Raw genomic sequence first — 16,621 nt, forward strand, 5'->3', positions numbered from 1 at the left:
ACTCTACTACTCTACTACGGTCCGCATGCCGGGTTACAACAATTAATTGTAACTCAAAGGAAAAAAAAGGTGCTCGTATACTCTAGGTTTGTGCAGTATTGTGGGCTGAGTGCAAAGAGAATTGAAGTAAATGAAATGTTGTGCTCTTGTTGTGAATGTCATTTTCCATTCTAGGGAATTTGAAAGCAACATGTTGGTATCCAATATGCGTACGCTCTTGGGGTTTTGAATACAACTAAGAACACAACTATGAACAGTTTCACATGCCACCTCATGAATACATGTATGTGCATACATGTAAGCAAGGATGCCGGTCTTGTGTTTCCAAGAATGTTTTCTTGCGATATCCGTCCGTTGGAATAAATCACAAATTCGCAATCAAAAAACGAATCACAACGGAAACGTCCTCAGGAAACAGAAGACCATCCTTGCTCACTTTTGCACATTTTTATGAGGGCACATTTGTTTCTGTTCATAGTCTTATTCAAATGATTGTTTCCATGCCATTTTTTATAAGGATTTAGCTAGCTTCGGACAAATAGTGAAACCCATACAGATCAAACTGCATGTACTGCACACATGTCTGAACGGTGTAGTTATCAGTTTTACACTGTGCAGCATTGTAAAAGGATCCTCAGTGTACAGAAAGGCATGCACAAAGGTGTGCACACCTTTGTGGAGTGCATCCACTATTCTAATGTCATGACTCCGCCATGAAAGAGTAGTAAAATTACAATTGAGCAGGCTTGAAACGAATCCAAGGCCCTGTACGCATAATCAAAGCATAGCAAGATTACGACTGAGCCGGGCTTGAGTCATTTGATTTGACCCTTGATGGGAACTTTGCTGACTGGTCATCTCCTGAACAATGATGTTGACCTCATTCTAGAAAGGTGTACATGGTGTGAGGGGCATACAGAGAATACTGTAGGCGCGATGAGAGAGTGAACAAAAAGGTGTTGCCTTCCCCTCCAAAGTATCATCCAAGCCGCCACACAAGCTTCAGAGTTCAGAGTTCAGAGTTCAGAGTTCAGAGTGACGACAGCATTACCCTTACACTAGTTTAAAGTGTATAACGAAAATGTTTGGCAATTTAAAACTACTTGGATCGTCCTGCTGATCGTTCTGCTGCATCGACACATGAGTGAATGGGACAGGAATGTAACATTCACCTTCTCTTTTTTTTTACTTCAGGTACAATGGGCATATACATGTATATGATGAAGTTCTTGAACTTCACAACTTCGGAAGAAGCAGATGTGAAGCCATGTCGAATAATATTTCGACAAGGCGGATGGCTTGAATCTAAAGAGGAGTATATCTTCATGCTGTGAGTGGAAAAATAGTCCAGAGTCATAGGCGGAGCAGCGTTATCACCAGCAATGAACGGATCTTGCTTGGTACAATCACGTCTGTGTTTCATGGTGGACGTGAAGTCTTTCCCATTGTTGGCAGAGCAAACGAGCAAAAAGCGAGACTGGGATGTGCTGAACAGTGTGTAATGTGCCCACAATCCATGTTCATCACCAGTCATCACATATCTCAGAATTTGTTGCAGGTATGAGATCCATTGCCTCAGGGCTAGGTGATTGACAGTGTGCAGGTGTAGACGTCACTGCCTCGCGCACCTCACCAAGATCAACGTCACCCGAGCAGGCATCGTCCACAGCTGCAAGTGCAGTGTCAGGCACTGGTATATCCACCTGACCAGGATCACTGGCAACAGGGGACTCGGACTGTTGCAAAGCGGCTTGAGCATGATCCTCCACTGCTGCCTCAGCATTTCCATTCTGATTGCCAAGCTCTTCGGCAGGCTGCTCAACATGGTGAGTCACATCCGGTGGCTCACAGGAGTTGCAAGGTTCAATATCGTCTTCAGTTCCGTTGGCCTCTGCTTCCTGAAGAGAGTCATGGAATTGGTTTGTGAGGGACAGAGATCGCGAGTGATTCTCATTCTCCGATGACTCGGTGTTTGTGGTGCTAGTGTTTGAAGCATCTGTTACAATTAGCAGGGGAATATTGCCAGCTCCTCCGCTGACCACTTCAGCTACTGTTGCTGCTGCTTCGTCGTTTAAGGTGTCCTCGGTATCTTCAGACAAAGCAGTTGGTGCACTTTCAGAAGTTGCTGGAAATAATCTAAGAGCACCCAAAAGAAGCAAAAGAAGCGATAGAATGTAGAATTCAGTACTGCGGCGCCGCTAGGGTTATAACGCTCCCTGCAGAGAGCTTGAAAAACCCAGCACAAGCAGTACAAACAGCAAGCAAACCCTACACCAGTCAAACGTCTTTTTTTGCCTTTGACGATGGAGTGAAAATAACGGGGACTGTTTTCTCGATATGTCCAATACATGTAGATTGGATCTGATTGGATTGGTCGGATAGCATAGATTCTCACGAACAGTTCCAAGCTTTTTGCTTTGGAATTGTGATCCTACATGCGATAGAACACATCACCGATTATAAAATCGAAAGTTCCTACCACAAGCACATCCACGAGGGTTCACGGTTTACCGGCTGGATGGTCATCTTTACGGTCTCCATCTCACTTGACTAAGGTAGTGGTTTCCCTAGTGATTCCTACCATTCATTCTGCGCGTCCCTGGGCACAAGTTATGGGCATATGGGCGCAAGCTTAAACCACCCTTGCCCTATCAGGATCTTATCTTTCCTAGGTAGAGATATGCTTGGAACAGGGTTAGTCACACATGGTTCAACCAGTACAACCATGGCTGTACCACTTTTCGTCCAGGACGGTCCACCCAGCCCGCCAGAGTGCCTGAACCTAGAGTGCTCAGTAAACGCGCCCTGTTGGCCAAATATTCGTTTTTTTCCCTGAGGGATACCCTGCCCCCCCCCCCCCCTCCCCCAACCCCAGTTGTACAACTCCCCTCTGCCTGATGACACCCCCGTGGAAGCAAGTCAGATCAGTCTGTAATGATATCATGAACTGCGTACGGAACACCCTGCAATCCCAGAGCAAAGCGCTCAGAGTTGTTAGTGTATGGGGATCCGTGTAACCGTGCAATCCAGCCAAACCAATCCCAATCACAATCCCTATTCAGCAAATCGAGATAATTTTCGTTTGTGGCTAGTACTGCGATTTTCCATTACACCTTCCCATGGCGGCAAGAGTACATAACCCCCTAGAGTGTGCAACTCCAGCTATGGGGTCTGCGATGGCAGAACTTCACATCGCGTCGTGATGAACCTGTACACATTGTTTGCACTCTGTGCATGATAGATACAGGGTTAACTCTCTTGTGGTCACTTTGCACTGTTTCCACTCTGTGCATGATAGATACAGGGTTAACTCTCTTGTGGTCACTTTGCACTGTTTCCACTCTGTGCATGATAGATACAGGGTTAACTCTCTTGTGGTCACTTTGCACTGTTTCCACTCTGTGCATGATAGATACAGGGTTAACTCTCTTGTGGTCACTTTGCACTGTTTCCAGCATAACCTTTTGAACCATGTCACGTGATGTGAAGTTCTGCCGTCGCAGCACAGCATAGAGGCTGTGCAGGCAGTTGCACACACTTGGGGGATATGTACTCTTGATGGCGGCCAGGATATAGTGTCCAATGTAGCCTACGGTGTGGAGAGGGGGGGGGGGGGGGGGGGGCGATAGGCAACAATGGTAAACATAACATGAATAGAAGAATACAACAGATACACAGAGGCAATAGGCTTAGGTGCTGCGAATAGAACAGACGGATATCGAAACATGATGGTTATCTCCCCCATTTCCTTGCCCACATAGTTGCTGTTAAGGTCACTTCACTATTTCTTGTATGAGCCCATGATGAGAAAGGAACGTAAACGTTTGGTTCCTTAATAAATATATTTTGTGTGTTCTTTTAGACTGGTTTGGACGGCGTGGATGCATAGACTTCATTAGAGGATTAGTTGATTGTTTGGAATTATCGATCAACTACTGAGTAGGCGGTGTGGAGATAACAATCTTAGCATAGCGATGAACCGTGAATATCAAATACACACTCGTATCACAAGCATTGCAACCAAAATAGTTTTAAGTGTCCAGAACGTTTTCTTGTCACAATCATCAGTGGCATAGGTTGTTTCCTCTTTCCCTTTAAAGGGGAAGTACATCGATTTTTCGAGTATGGTCCAGAAGAAAGACAATTTGATATCGGTTCGAATGGCATATCTCTCGCTTCCATACGATAAGCCAAACTTGCCAAATCGCCAATTGTATACTCGCGTTGCCATAGCGACCAGCGCAGTGATGACGTACGAAAGGCTTAGCTCCACCACAGAGAAGGTCGATCACTGCAGAATTTGGTCATTTTCAATTGGTTTATTGTATTCACGAAGTGAAAGAAGGGCTGTGTTCAATGCTGTTAGTGCAGTGAACTGTTTGTTAGTAGTCCTCTCGATTGTGTACTGGGACGTGACACCGATAGGAGAAAGCTGGAGTGCGGAGACACCAGCAGACAAGCGAAAATAGTGACGAACAAAATGCTGAAATCTTGGTTGGGACAAATCAGACGTTCAGCATTTCCCCCAACCAAGGACCATGCCGTTTGCTCTTTCCACTTCCTGAAGATGAATGTGATGCTTCCTGGCGACTCTCCTATCTCTCGTAACATCTTCTGAAGCCAGGTGAGACGACGGATGGTGGAGATTGACGAATGAAATAATGTCGTAGGTTTGAAAGTTTGCTGAAAATGTCTCAGGAGAGATGCCGAATTCCAAGCATCTTGTCCTGGAGGAAACCATTTCCTAGGCACAGTCAGCCTAGGAAAATGCATGAGAAGGGCGATAAACAGTTCACGGCACTAACAGCATTGAACACAGCACTTCTTTCACATCATGAATACAATAAGACAATTGAAAATGACCAATTTCTGCAGTGATCGACCTTCTCTGTGGAGGAGCTAAGCCTTTCATACGTCATCACTGCGCTGGTCGCTATGGCAACGTGAGCATACAATTGGTGATTTGGCAAGTTTGGCTTATCGTATGGAAGCGAGAGATATGCCATTCGAACCGATATCAAATTGTCTTTCTTCTGGACCCTACTCGAAAAATCGATGCACTTCCCCTTTAATCACGATGTGCCACTGATGATTGACAAGAAAACGTTCTGGACATTAAAGGGGAAGTTAAGGCAAAAATTAAAATTTCACCAGTTGTAGTCTTCGGGGTGCTGAGTCGAATGGTCTTGGTCCGAGAAAGCTGAGACGCTCCCTTCCTACTTGAATCCCAATCGAACTCGCGCACTTCCACCGAAACTGGGTGACTGCGCCCTACTAGATGGGGATTTGTATGCAAAATGTCACTAAAAGCGCCATTTCGTTCTTATAAAAGCACGGATGACCGCGATTGGCCCATATGTTGTAGTCTTTTGGACGCTGAGTCGACTGGTTTTGGTCCGAAAAAGCTGCGATGCAGCGTTCCTCCTTTATTCCCAATCGAACATGGTTGAACAAGTGGTCACGTGCTCCTGGGTGCCCAAATCACCTGGTCACCACGCCAGCAGGCGACAACTTTCACACCAAGGTTCAACTCGAGTGACAGGACTGCACCCAAAAAAGGTCAAACAGGCTAGTAAGTTGTACCCTGCAGGCACGGTGACCAGCTGACTGGTGTACGCAGGAGCACGTGACCGCTTCTTCAACCATGTTCGATTGGGAATAAAGGAGGAACGCTGCATCGCAGCCTTTTCGGACCAAAACCAGTCGACGCAGCGTCCAAAAGACTACAACATATGAGCCAATCGCGGTCATCCGTGCTTTTATAAGAACGAAACGGCGCTTTTAGTGACATTTTGCATACAAATCCCCATCTAGTAGGGCGCAGTCACCCAGTTTCGGTGGAAGTGCGCGAGTTCGATTGGGATTCAAGTAGGAAGGGAGCGTCTCAGCTTTCTCGGACCAAGACCATTCGACTCAGCACCCCGAAGACTACAACTGGTGAAATTTTAATTTTTGCCTTAACTTCCCCTTTAAACTATTTTTGTTGCAATTACCGAGTAATCCGTACAATCGTTTCAGCCCTATACTTGGCATGAAGAGAGATTTCGGAGCATTATACATGATGTACACAATTGTGAACATAACAGGGTACAATGTACTTACTCAGCTTGCTTGTAGCCATTCTCCTCATACTTCGCTCCCTTTGCTATTTCTATGAGGGTCACTGCTTGATCTTTGCTCTCGTCTTCAGTCTTCATGACGTTCATGTCACTGGAATCGGCGACCAGAGGAGTGTCCACGTCATATTCTTTGCAGTTCCCCTGGTCGCTGCGTGGTTGCTGACACTCTGGGTTGGTAGCATGTGTTCTCTCCACACAGACACCAGCAGAAGTCATGCCGTGGCCGCCGCTGTCTTGCGCTCCCGGTCCCTCACCCTCTACGCTGCCCGTACCCGTCGTTGCTCCCACGTTGCAGCTAGAACTTGAAGCCGAGGTGGACGGACTATGCTTCGGTCGAGGACTGTTGCTATCTCTACCGCCAGTTCCAGTATCATTATCACCACCAGCAGCAGCAGCTGTCCCTATGTCAACCATGCCACTGGCAGTGGGGCTACTGGCGCTGGCAGTGTGGTCCAAAGTTAGACTGCCGTGACGCTTTGACAAGCAGTTCCCCATTGCTACCAATTTTAGTACTGATACTAACGTTCGAGTTTGTCACCGTGTCACAATGTGTTACAGTATGCGATCTGATCGCGGTCCTTGGCCGAAGAGTCGGCGAGGACCGTGGCAGCTAGGCCTCTCACACAGCACAGTAGCAGGACGTAACGTCGTTTCGTCGCAGTGCTTTGAAACGTTGCACTATCGAACTCAATCAGGCTTTTCGACTTTTGGCAGCGGAGAGGAAGAGGTTGGCAGACTTTCAGACTTTTTCTCGTTCCCGCTCATGCAGGTAAGCTGACGACACTAGAGCGAAAGGCTTGAAACAGCCCAAAACAAGCCTTGCAGGCCGTACGTTTGAAGGCTGGTCAATATCTTCAGTTATCTTCACACAGGCAGCAGACTTCGCTAGTGCTCTTGTGTGACCGTTCAAAACGACAAAAGCGGGCCCGTGTAGTGCATTGTGGGGCAAAAGCAAGGACAAGAAAGAGCTAGTACTAGTAGTCCAGCACAGTGCCTGCGGTGGGTATGCACCAAGCCAGACTATGCAGCGGGGAAGCACGTCGTTGCTGCAGTATTGTGCAGGTCAGTTCCATCCTGAACTAGGCTGAAGTGATCGCCGACACTGGGCCCTAATCATGGCAAAAAACCTCGCCCAACGCACCTTTGAACTGCTGGCCTCCACGACCCCAGTGGCCCCATGGGTGCATGCAGGCCAAGGTTTGGCACCGGAAGTACACGAACATGACATGCACCGTGGACGAGTGATGCGTGCCCTGCGCTCCAGGCATGCATGAGCTAAGGACTTAGGTCTTCGTAGCTGGCCTGGATGATTACTGTCGAGTGTCGTGCGGAACTCTCTATTCTGCAAGCACAAACAGACTGATCTCCTCTTGTCAAGTCTCGTCTTGATCTGGTAAGTAAGTAAGTAATTAGTTAGTTCAATAAAGAGTATCTACTGCACGACTGCACGTGTAAATTTTACCCTTACTTTTGCCTGCCCGCTAGGGCCCTGGTTCCTATGGAAATACTCAAATAGCAAACTGTCTAAAGCGGCCTGCGTGGAAATGTACATGTACATGTACATGTACATGTACAATGTACACGACAATGGTGACGGAGCGAGAAAATAAAATGTGACCTACCGTAATGATTGGCTGCTTAGCTCTCTTCATTCAGCAACCCAGAACAGAATATTATACAGTGATACTGCACGTAGCAAAGAGACTAGAATTGATAGTGAATCGTGGGTTGCAACAGATTGACATGAACGTCTGAGTTGCAACAGATTGAGAATATTCCCCGTTCCCATTGTGGCACTTGAAGTTGGGCTGTTTTCGTGATGCAAATTAGTAACATCTGGAGATGATGGCCACTGCCCTCCAGGATAATATTACATCACCACCACACTCAGCCATGCCTACTCATATTATATTATACGAGTAGGCATGGCTGAGTGTGGTGGCGATGTCAGCACTACCTTGGCAAGTGAGGAAGTGTTGGCATTATGATGGTGTTTTTCTGAGTTCTGTCGTGTACTTGTATGATTTACCAGCGCTTGGCTTTGGGTCCCAAAATTCAGTTGCGTTTTTGGGCACATTTCTAGGTATCCCCAGTTCCAAGGTGTCCGCAAGTAAGCTGTGCAACGAATCTGTTGCATGGTTGTTGCATAAGTAGTAGCAGAAGATAGAATTATGTCAATCCAAAATGATTCAATCTTCCTGCAAATTTGAGGAAAATCGGAGAGATTAACGAGCCACCTTTGCAGTTTCCCAGTTTTCTCCGTAATCAGTTGAGATTGCACGGTATTGGCCAGTGACATGCAGATGTAACATATTGTGCTATGCCGGACGGTGTGACACTACGAAGCACCTTCTAAAAGTCGTGCAGATACCCCTAGAGCTTGAAAGTGTTACATAACAGCCAGCTGGGAGTCATGACAACGATGATTTTTGTATCCACATTGATCCAGTTTTTGTATGGATCAATACACGTTTGGGTGGTTCAAATTCCTTCACAGCAGGGTGATACATCCGCCTGTAGTGACTGGACTGGGCCCTCCCTGTCAGGGACCCACTCCTGGTACAGAAACACCACACAAGGGGCCCACCCACCACACCCTGTACTTCGCCATGGGCGGAGTGGATTCATATGTCCGTATTTGTCATTTAATTTATTATTGATGAATTTAGATTTTGACTTCTGACGTCATAGCTTTTGAGCCCAAATATAATTGCCGATGGCAATGATGGCGATCATTTGTTGTGTACGTTCATTCACTATCCAGCCTGTACAGCCAATTGGTTCTGGGCCTTGACAGATTATGCTAATATTTTCATGAAATTATGCTTTTCGCATTGCTGAAAAAATTGCAGAATTATGCTCTTTTATGCTAAAAGTCATCATATTATGCCGCATTATGCTCACATATGCTGCTAATGTACATGTATAATGGTTCTGTGCAAAATAACAGGGGAATTTTTTGTAGAGGGCGTTGTACTGCAGTAGCAAAAGTTCAACGGGGTCAACGCACCGTCCGACCTAGCTACGACCATCACTGATTGTAGTGGGCTGGACATGTTTTCAAGGGAGTCGTAAACCTACGACTTCCTGGTGCATCTACTTGTACTTGTAGAACATTGTACAACTGTATGGAATTTGATGCGAACAGGCGGATTATTCCAATTTTATGCGATACGTATGCAATTTGCCTCGAATTATGCGAGTATTCGATTTTGGTAGGAATTATGCGAAGAATTATGCTAGCATAATCTGTCAAGGCCTAATTGGTTCCAAGTTCTGTCATGTGGTACTCTGGCATGGCAGTGTGGGCCAGTCATGGGTATCCTGACCTGCGATATCCAGCCCAGTCATGGGTATCATGACCTGTGATATCCAGCCCCGTGATTAGCCCTTTCCCAAAGGTGCTCTTTTAATTCGCACTTAGTGCTTTTCGCGTTCCTCAAAATAATTATGCTGAAAAAGTGCTCTTTTTTCAGTAAAAAACAGGCAAAAGTGCTCTTTTTTCAGTGAAGCATACTTAGCATAGCCATGATACATGTACATGTTCAGATACATGTATGAACCCAACCTGAGAAATGAATACGAACTCTTCCATTTATGGGTCCACGAAAGGCAAAACAGGAAGTAAAGTTCAAAAACCCCAGCATTGTGTACACCGGGTACAAGCTTCACCACTTTGTTACTTGTTGCCCCCCAAAAATGCGGCGTGCCAAGGCCCATCGAGCACTCGAAAACTGTGATCGCATGCATGAGCAAACAGATTTTAGCACTTTTTCAGCTCAAAAAGCTCAAAAGGGCGATATTCACCAAATAACGCAATAAAGGACGAAAGAAACGGGCCTTTCCAAAAAGGGCGAAAAAGGGGCGAGGACCTTTGCTTTGGGAAAGAAAGGGCTACCTGTGATATCCACTATAATACAGACCAGTAGTATACAGACCAGTGTTAGAACGTTGCCTACGGCCGCGTACGGAGGCCATGTGAGCCTCTGCACGCACGCACGGTCTGGATATTACAGGCTGTGCACAACTGGAGGATTATGGAACAAACCGGCAGAGTGCACAGCGTACAGTGACTACAGTCCCACCACTGGCACCAGGTAATGGCAAGTTCAAACTAAGATTAAGAATTCTTCTTATAGATAACGTTTTTATAATGTGCATGTAGTGCAATATGTGCGAGACTGTCCTATAATATTCATTGGCTCGTATAAGCTTACCATTATTGACGTACAGTAAGTTCATGCACAGTCAGAAGAAGTAGAGTTGCTCTCACAGTCACAGTCTCAGGACATACATGTGCATTGTACATGTATGAGGCTGGCATTCCGTCATACACTCTCAGTATCCATTCCAGGTATCCTCACTGACACTGACACTGACAAGTGATACTGCCACGCAGACCTGTGTGAGGTACACCAACAGGTACATGTACTTGACTCGAAGCTCTATACACACCAAAAATAGCAATAGGTACAATGGTTCACAAAGCCAATTGTGCGGAATCATGAGCCTCAGTGAGAACCAAAACAGCTACCGACTGCTAGCGTTACAGGTTTTGTAACGCTAGCAGTCGGTAGCTGCTTTGGTTCTCACTGAGGCTCATGATTCCGCACAATTGGCTTTGTGAACAAACCCGTTCTCAAACAGAGTCTGTAGCACAGGTTGAGCTGCTAACTAGCAACAGTAACTTACCGGCAGACACTTCCTTTGCTCCAAACTAAAAGGACCAAAGACGGCAAGAGTGACCAAGTAGTCGACGATGGCAGTACCCAGTAGTCTCTAGCACCATCTACCACTGATGAGTGATGTACACCGCGTACCGCCTGTGCTCCTCCTAACCCCTTACTCCCTTACTAGCTGACTGGCCTTAGTACTAGTAGTAGGCCTTACAGTAGTCAGTACACCATGCATGCATGGTGTACTGACTCACTTCACATACACATGATACAGCCTATTTAGGCTTACACTAGTGCACTGTTTACAGCTACCTGCTGCAGTCGTAGCGACCAAAGCCACAAGTAACCTTGGTAACATTCTCAGAACCGCTTTTATTTGTGCAACGATGAGAAAAAAGCAAAGCAAAGAAACACAGTACAACTAACTCAACTAACTCGAAAAGCAAGCCTTCAAACCTTACAGGCCTTTCAGCTCTTACATACAATCATGTACTGTACTACCTACATGTACATGATAGTACTGCAGAATGCAACATACTACTAGTTGATATCCAGCCCTGCCCTAGCTTCTCCTGCTTTTCAGTTCCCCTTTCATTCTTTTTCTTTCTCCCCTCTAGCTCTATTACCGCCATGGCTGGCTATCGCCCACATCACCATTTCATTGGCTAGTGCCACGTGATTGTGAATAAATAAATAAATAGTACATGGTATTATTATACATGTAACAACCTAATACATGACATTGTACTACTACTACTAGTACTAGTTCAGAACTAGTAGTATTAGATAAACCTTGTTATAGTTCACGCATATTGTTAGATTGACAGCAGTGTCCTCTGTGACCTCCACCTTGTTTCATGCTGTCAATCTAACAATAATTATGATAGTACATGGACAATGTACATCGATGTATGTGCTTGCGGAACACCGTCCATAACGAGTTTGAAGGACCCTAGTGTGTAGCCTGATTTAGATAGTTTTAGATTCCCTAAAGCAAGTGCCGTAAAACCTGCGTTTGCCGGACCCTGTACCAAGCGGAATCCTTTATTGACCGGACAGATTTGCATGCACCAACGTGCTGTGGATCAAAAGTGCCTCCTTGAATCAATTATTATTCTTTTATTCCACGATGGCGTGACGCCAATTGTAGTGACTACACAGTCACCAGCACACTCAGTCCATTACCACTCGGATGTCTCGTTTAGACAAAGAACCATGAAACTAAAGATGAACAGCAAGATATCCATGCATGCCAGAGAGGCAAGGTGACCAAGCCATTACGGGCACCAAGTAGGCCCAGTTAGGGTAACCAGGTCATGCACTCTGGATGTGCGGGTAACCCCATACGGGTAATGTGTATACTAAATAAGGTGAGTGCATAAAGCATCACTACATCTCCCTTCTGAGACAAAAGGCTCATACAAAGTAACCTAAAAGAAGAAAGAGGGAAAGGAGAAGAGAAAGGTAGGTGCAACAAAACAAATAATGTAGGTAGTCGGAATGATACATGTGCAATAGGTTGTCTATGTGCACAGTAGCCGGGATACGTCAGCTGTAGAGAGTCAACACTCTTCGATGAGACGCCGCGCTGGCTGGCCACGATTGTGACGAATTGGTCGATCTGGCTCGGCTGCATTTGGCTGGGCATTACACACAGGGCCATCAGTGTCGACCGGTGGTGCTGATGGTTGCTGGATCAAATGGTGCCGATTCCTTCGAAGCGTTGCTCCCGAAGACCCGATGCGTACACGATACGAGCGGTCACTGAGCTGTTCCAGCACAGTGCCTTCCGCACCAGTGTCAGCTAGCCAAACCTTGTCTCCTGGTTGCAACACAGGGAGGGGGAGTGTTGCATGCCTCCGATCAAAGTCTGCTTTCTGACGGTCTTGTTGAGTTGCTTCTTTCTCAGCGACGGCGGTCAGATCAGGCCATTCCGGTTTTAGCTGCTCTGCAGTGACTGGCAGTGTTGTCCGGAGGCGGCGACCGAATAGAAGCTGAGCTGGTGCGAACCCGTTTGCTAATGGCGTAGCACGGTAAGCGAGGAGTGCGTCTGCTAAGCTGGTATTCTTCTCCAGAAGACCCTTGGCGGTGCGTACAGCTCGTTCCGCTTCGCCGTTAGATTGCGGGTACTGCGGGCTTGACGTTCGGTGTGTGAAACCATACGATGTGGCAAAACTTCGAAATTCGGCACTGCCGAATTGCGGCCCGTTGTCGGAGACCACTGTGTCTGGAATCCCGTGAACGGCAAATAGACTGTGCAAGTGTGCGATGACACGAGCAGATGTGGTGGACGTCATGGGGATTACGTCTAGGTAGCGAGATAGGTAGTCAACGACGACAAGGTACGACTTTCCTCTGTGCTCCATGAGGTCACAGCCAATCGTGCTCCAGGGCAGAGCTGGGCGTGGAACCGGCTTGAGGGGCTCCCGGTGCTGTGTGCGGTGTTTCGTGCAGGTGGGGCACGTGGCAACCATGTTCTCAATCTGCTTGCTGAGGCCAGACCACCAGATGGAATCTTTGGCGCGTGCCTTGCATTTGGACACTCCCAGATGCCCGTCATGCAGGGAAGCGAGAACAGCGGAGCGCATGCTGGGTGGAATGACGATACGTGGGCCATGGTAGACCACTCCGTCCACACACGACAACAACTGACGTTCGTGGTAGTACGGCTGTATGTCCTGCTCGAGACCTTTCGCTGAGCTAGGCCATCCGGTGCGGATGTACTGCAGGACACGGTTCAGGACTGGGTCGGCAGCAGTGGCAGAGGCAATCTCCCGGGACTTTCCGGATGACACGATGGATTGAATGGAAGCCGCAACGTTGATCGTAATCTCGGCATCGAGTGACGGTGTCTCCGTGCATGGCTCAGGTGATCGTGACAGAGCATCCGCCACAACGAGGTTCTTCCCTGGTATGTGGACTGCTGTGGGGTTGTATGCCATCAGTCTCATCAGCAGACGTTGGCAGCGGAGTGGAACTCTGTTGAGGTCACGGGTATTAATCAACGGAATCAACGGCTTGTGGTCCGTATGCACGACGAGAGATGGACACCCGTATACGAAGCTGTGGAAACGCTCACATGCCCACACGACTGCCAGACATTCTTTCTCTATCTGGGCGTACTCGCGTTCGGTATCGGTGAGAGAACGAGATGCATAGGCAACTGCTCGGTAGTCTGTACCGTGTTGCTGAAGCAGAACTGCGCCAAGGCCATAGCTGCTTGCGTCGGCACTGACAACTGTTGGGCGGCTTGGGTCATAGAACGCCAGACACGGGGCCTCTGTGGCCAACTGCTTCAGACGATTGAATGCTTCCTGCTGTGGCTCGGCCCAATTCCAGACAGTGTCGTCGCGAAGTAAGGTCCGCAGAGGAGAGCTCACCTCGGAAAGGTTGGGTATGAAACGGGCCAGGAAATTGAACATTCCAAGCAGGCGTCTCAGGTCAGAGACATCTTTGGGTGGCTTTAGGCTGGTGATAGCTGAGATCTTGGCAGGGTTCGGCAATACTCCCTTGTTGGTGATCAGGTGACCCAGGAACTTCACTTGGCTCTGTCTGAACCGGCACTTCTCCTTGTTGAGCGTAATGTGTGCGGCATCCAGAACCCGCATGACTTCTGCCAAGTGACGGTCATGTTCCTCCATTGTGCGGCCGTAGACGATGATGTCATCCATGTACACTGACACGCCGGGGAGACCATCCAGGAGACCGGAGACTCGGGCCTGGAAAATCTCGGGCGCTGATGTTATGCCGAATGGCAACCGGTTGAAGTGGTACCTTCCAAAAGGCGTAATGAACGTCGTTAGCTTGGCAGAGTCCGACGACAGTGGAATCTGCCAAAACCCATTGGCTGTGTCAAGAGTGGTAAATACGGTCGAGTTCGACAGCGTGGCCAATGTGTCCTCAATGGTCGGTAGCTGGAACGCTTCCCGCTTCACGGATGCATTTAGCCGTTTCAGGTCGACGCATATCCGAACCTTTCCATTCGGCTTCAGTACCGGAACCATTGGCGAGCACCATTCTGTGGGCTCCTTGACTTTTGTTATGATGCCACCATCCTCCATTCTCGCGAGCTCTTCGCGCACCTTACCAAAAAGGTGGTGTGGGACTCGTCGGGCTGTCACACAACGGTATGGCGTCGCATCGGACTGCAGGTGGATATGTGCAGGCGGTCCCTCCATGCATCCGACCAGCGGCTTTCCAGATGGAGGTTGGACCTGAGCACGGGTGGCACTCACGCGCTTGACAAGTCCAAGTTCATCACATGCAGAGCGGCTGAGTAGGCAACCACTTGCACGCTCCAACACGTACATTCGAACATCGGTGGCCTTGCCCTTGTACTTCAGGCTAGCTGAAAAAACGCCACACACAGGTAGAAGCTGGTCATCGGCACCACGCAATTGTACCTTTGTTGATTGGAGTGTGGGTTGTGGACTAATGCTGAGCCATACAGTCTTGGACATCGTTGACACATCCGCCCCTGTGTCCAGCTTGAAGCGTACCATCGTTGTGCCAACTTGCAACTCTGCAAACCAAGGCGAGGTGTCTGAGTTGTCCGCAGCGGTAGTGCCAACAAAAAACTGCTCTGGGTCGTCAGATTCGTCCGGTGCAAAGCCAACTGAGTTCATGCCGACGGCAGACGATTGATGGGTCGCCCTGCAAACTTTCGCAAAATGGTTTTTCTTTCCACACGACCGGCACGACTTGCCTCGAGCTGGACATCGATCTCTTGGATGCGTCCTACCGCCGCAGTTGGGGCAGCACGATGAGGATGGAGCAGCATGCGTTTCTTGTTCGCGATGCCATTGCCTGCTGTCGGGTCGTTTCTTTTGGTGTACACCAGCAGCTGCGAGTCCACCAGGTCCAACAGAGGATGCACCACGACTATCTGACGACTGCTCTGCAACCTGCTGTGCAACACGCTCTGCCTGTCGTGCAAACTCGAGAGACTTGGCAAGTGTTTGCTCCGAGGGGGCTTTCATCTGCAATTCTCGGCTGACACGTTTGTCACGCATGTGTGCGATCAGTCGATCTCGAATCCGGTTGTCTGTTTCTGCTTGAAACGCACAATGCTCCGCACCTTTATACAAGGCACGCACAAACTCGTCAAGACTCTGGCCGGGCTGCTGGATAATTTGCTCGAACTTGGAGCGTTCGTGAACTATGTTGACGGATGGGGTGAAGTACGTGTCGAACGCCTTCAAAACTTCATCAAAATCCTTCTTCTGGTCGTCCGATAGTCCAAGCTGGTGCTCAAACACCTGATCAGCGTCCATGCCCATGGTGTACACTAGAGTAGCTACCTGTACCTCATCCGAGGACTCGTCTAGTTTGCTGGCGATTCGAAACCGATTGAATCGCAGCTTCCACGCAGTCCATTGCCCAGGATGGGTAAAGTCGAACGCAGAAGGTGGGGAAAAACGCAAAGCCGCCATGAGGACTTATCGTCTGCCACTTCTGACACCATGTAGTGACTACACAGTCACCAGCACACTCAGTCCATTACCACTCGGATGTGTCGTTTAGACAAAGAACCATGAAACTAAAGATGAACAGCAAGATATCCATGCATGCCAGAGAGGCAAGGTGACCAAGCCATTACGGGCACCAAGTAGGCCCAGTTAGGGTAACCAGGTCATGCACTCTGGATGTGCGGGTAACCCCATACGGGTAATGTGTATACTAAATAAGGTGAGTGCATAAAGCATCACTACACCAATAAGGACGATTGATAAGTGTGATAGAACTGATACTAGCCAGAAACAGCTAGATGGAAATTAACCGGGGAAGCAAGAAGCAATGAATCATGAAAAACAAGCGGGGGCAATA

The 16,621-nt window shown here is 48.0% G+C and overlaps 2 protein-coding genes across 2 annotated transcripts; both read right to left on the minus strand.

Moving 5' to 3' along the window:
• Positions 1-557: 557 nt before the first annotated feature.
• LOC135822943 (uncharacterized) lies at positions 558-7,673 on the minus strand. Its single transcript, XM_065335786.1, has 2 exons — positions 6,103-7,673; positions 558-2,136 (listed from the first exon to the last, which is right to left on the minus strand). Exons 1-2 carry the CDS (start codon positions 6,612-6,614, stop codon positions 1,524-1,526), a joined length of 1,125 nt encoding a protein of 374 aa, XP_065191858.1. The 5' UTR covers positions 6,615-7,673; the 3' UTR covers positions 558-1,523.
• Positions 7,674-12,357: 4,684 nt separating this feature from the next.
• On the minus strand, positions 12,358-16,227 carry LOC135827848 (uncharacterized protein K02A2.6-like). Its single transcript, XM_065340316.1, has one exon. It carries the CDS (start codon positions 16,225-16,227, stop codon positions 12,358-12,360), a length of 3,870 nt encoding a protein of 1,289 aa, XP_065196388.1.
• Positions 16,228-16,621: the final 394 nt, after the last annotated feature.

Source organism: Sycon ciliatum, chromosome 1 (assembly GCF_964019385.1).
Source record: "Sycon ciliatum chromosome 1, ocSycCili1.1, whole genome shotgun sequence".
Classification (NCBI taxonomy): Eukaryota; Metazoa; Porifera; class Calcarea; order Leucosolenida; family Sycettidae; genus Sycon; species Sycon ciliatum.